The following is a 2044-nucleotide window of genomic DNA, read 5'->3' on the forward strand; positions in this document are numbered from 1 at the left end:
TATGAGTTTTAATGGAGGTTAATGTCTCTGTAATCTTTGCAGAGTGGATCCTAATCGTCAGATTGACATACAAATGATTTAGAGACAATTACGCTTCTGACTCTAATCCAAAGAACCCGAGGAGGACAAACAATAATAACAATAACAATAAGACTGATACAATCAATAACAATGGACTGTACTTTTCTATCTCTCTATATCTCTAGGGAAGCTAACACACACACACGACCACACACACGACCACACACACACACACACACACACGGTTAAGTCCTCCCAAATTTAAAACGTTATTGGTCTTGAGGGAATATCTTTGTATTTCATCGTCGCTTTTAAAACAGCTATTGAAACCTTAACCTAATACGTTTTTTATGAATCTAATCTTTACGTTAAGAGTCCTAACGCCCTATTGTTAATTTTTTTCGTTATTATAACTGTGTTACAAAGACACGCTTACAGATGCACTCATTGTATTTCTGGCTGCAATCACGATCCCCTCGGATTTACAAATGACCTACGCTCGATTGCTGATACATCTTCAAAATTGACCATAATAATGTAATACTGGAATATATTCAAAGCTAAATAGTGCTCAAATATATTGATATTTAACGTCAAATATTTATGGCCAACAACATCAGAAGGAGGGGGTTTGTATTCTGATATCAGTGAGTCTTCGTCAATCGATTAAAGGGCAGATTTATCAATTTGCATGTACGTAGGTGTGAGGCCTAATTCATTAAGTACATTATATTCTGTAAGCCTTCACTTATTAATAATAAATAATCTCATGTTGTATGCGTGTATCGATCAGTTAGTTTGTCTTATTCTTGTTCGAGCTGCTACAGACACAACACAGCCGTTCACTGTCGTAAGAAATACATTTCTCATGTTATAAATTGTTATTTTAAGGCTGTTGATAACATAAAATAAAAATACCAAATTAACGAGTGAAAACATTTGATTAAATTCCCTGACGGTGTTTTGCTAAATCCTGCACCATCTTCTTCCTCCTGTAAAAAAAATATATGTTTGTTTCCTTTTCCTTGTTCGAGCTGCTACAGACATGACAGACTTCCTCCTGTGTTCCTGTACCGACGTTAGACGACCTAAGGATGCAAGTGTATGGTCGTTAAGTTTGTGTTTATACTGCGTACCATGATGACGTCTCCCGGGGCGATGCTGATCTCATCGTGGCTGCGAGCATCAAACGGATACAGAGCTCTGTAGTAAACCACCTTCACGGACGTCTGCTGGTCGAAGCTGCTGACCGGAGTCTTCTGCTCGAACAGGTTGGGAACCGGACCCTTCTCCACTGTGAAGAAACAGATTACAATATTATTAACACAGAGTATAATTAAGCGTTAATGCCTGCTGCTCGTCAAACTCTAACAACACACTAGAATAAAATAGAATTGGGACCTTTAATGGTCACACATGCAGAGCACACAGCACACAGTGAAATGTCTGGTGCCTTGCTCACGGGCACCACGGCAGGGCAGGAGGTGAGCTGGGACCTCTCCAAGAAGCAGTTCACACTCCATATTTAGGTCGGTTCGGGGACTTGAACCAGCGACCCTACGGCTCCCAGTCCAAGCCCCTACTGACTGAGCCACTGCCGGACAAGAGGTAGGTGTAACATTTTTCTCATACTTGTTCTTGAGTATAATATTTATTTAAAGTTACATTGAGAATTCAGGACTTTGACTTTACGTAATGGAGTATTTATAGACTGTAGGCTGTTTCTAAAGTAAAGAATAAGAGTACTTCTTTAAACCTTGTCAAGCTATGAATTTGTATCAAAAACTAGCGTGACATAACGCTTCGTGTTCTTGAGGAGTCTGTATGTTTTTAGCAACTAAATTCAGAAACCTATTGAATATATTTTGAGGAAACTGTGCTGGAATTAGATTCTTACTGTAAGCTTTTTCTCAGATTGTCATCTAAAACCCAGAAGAGTTGCAGAAGTTTGACTTCCGATCGGATTCTTGCCTCTAAATGTGTCCTAGAGGTTTAAAAGTATTGCCTTAACTCTGCGGGAACT

General features: G+C 39.1%; 1 protein-coding gene across 1 annotated transcript in view; it reads right to left on the reverse strand.

Moving 5' to 3' along the window:
* Positions 1-1315, reverse strand: part of LOC104967777 (intersectin-1-like) — a gene marked incomplete at both ends in the record, with an annotated part of 4130 nt that extends 2815 nt beyond the window's left edge. Inside the window, one exon of the mRNA XM_010797302.1 lies at positions 1158-1315. Coding sequence (XP_010795604.1) covers positions 1158-1315 — 158 coding nt within the window. The remainder of the gene's footprint in view (positions 1-1157) is intronic.
* Between the last annotated feature and the right edge of the window lie 729 nt (positions 1316-2044).

Source organism: Notothenia coriiceps, unplaced genomic scaffold (genome assembly GCF_000735185.1).
Source record: "Notothenia coriiceps isolate Sejong01 unplaced genomic scaffold, NC01 NC01_scaffold00037712, whole genome shotgun sequence".
Classification (NCBI taxonomy): Eukaryota; Metazoa; Chordata; class Actinopteri; order Perciformes; family Nototheniidae; genus Notothenia; species Notothenia coriiceps.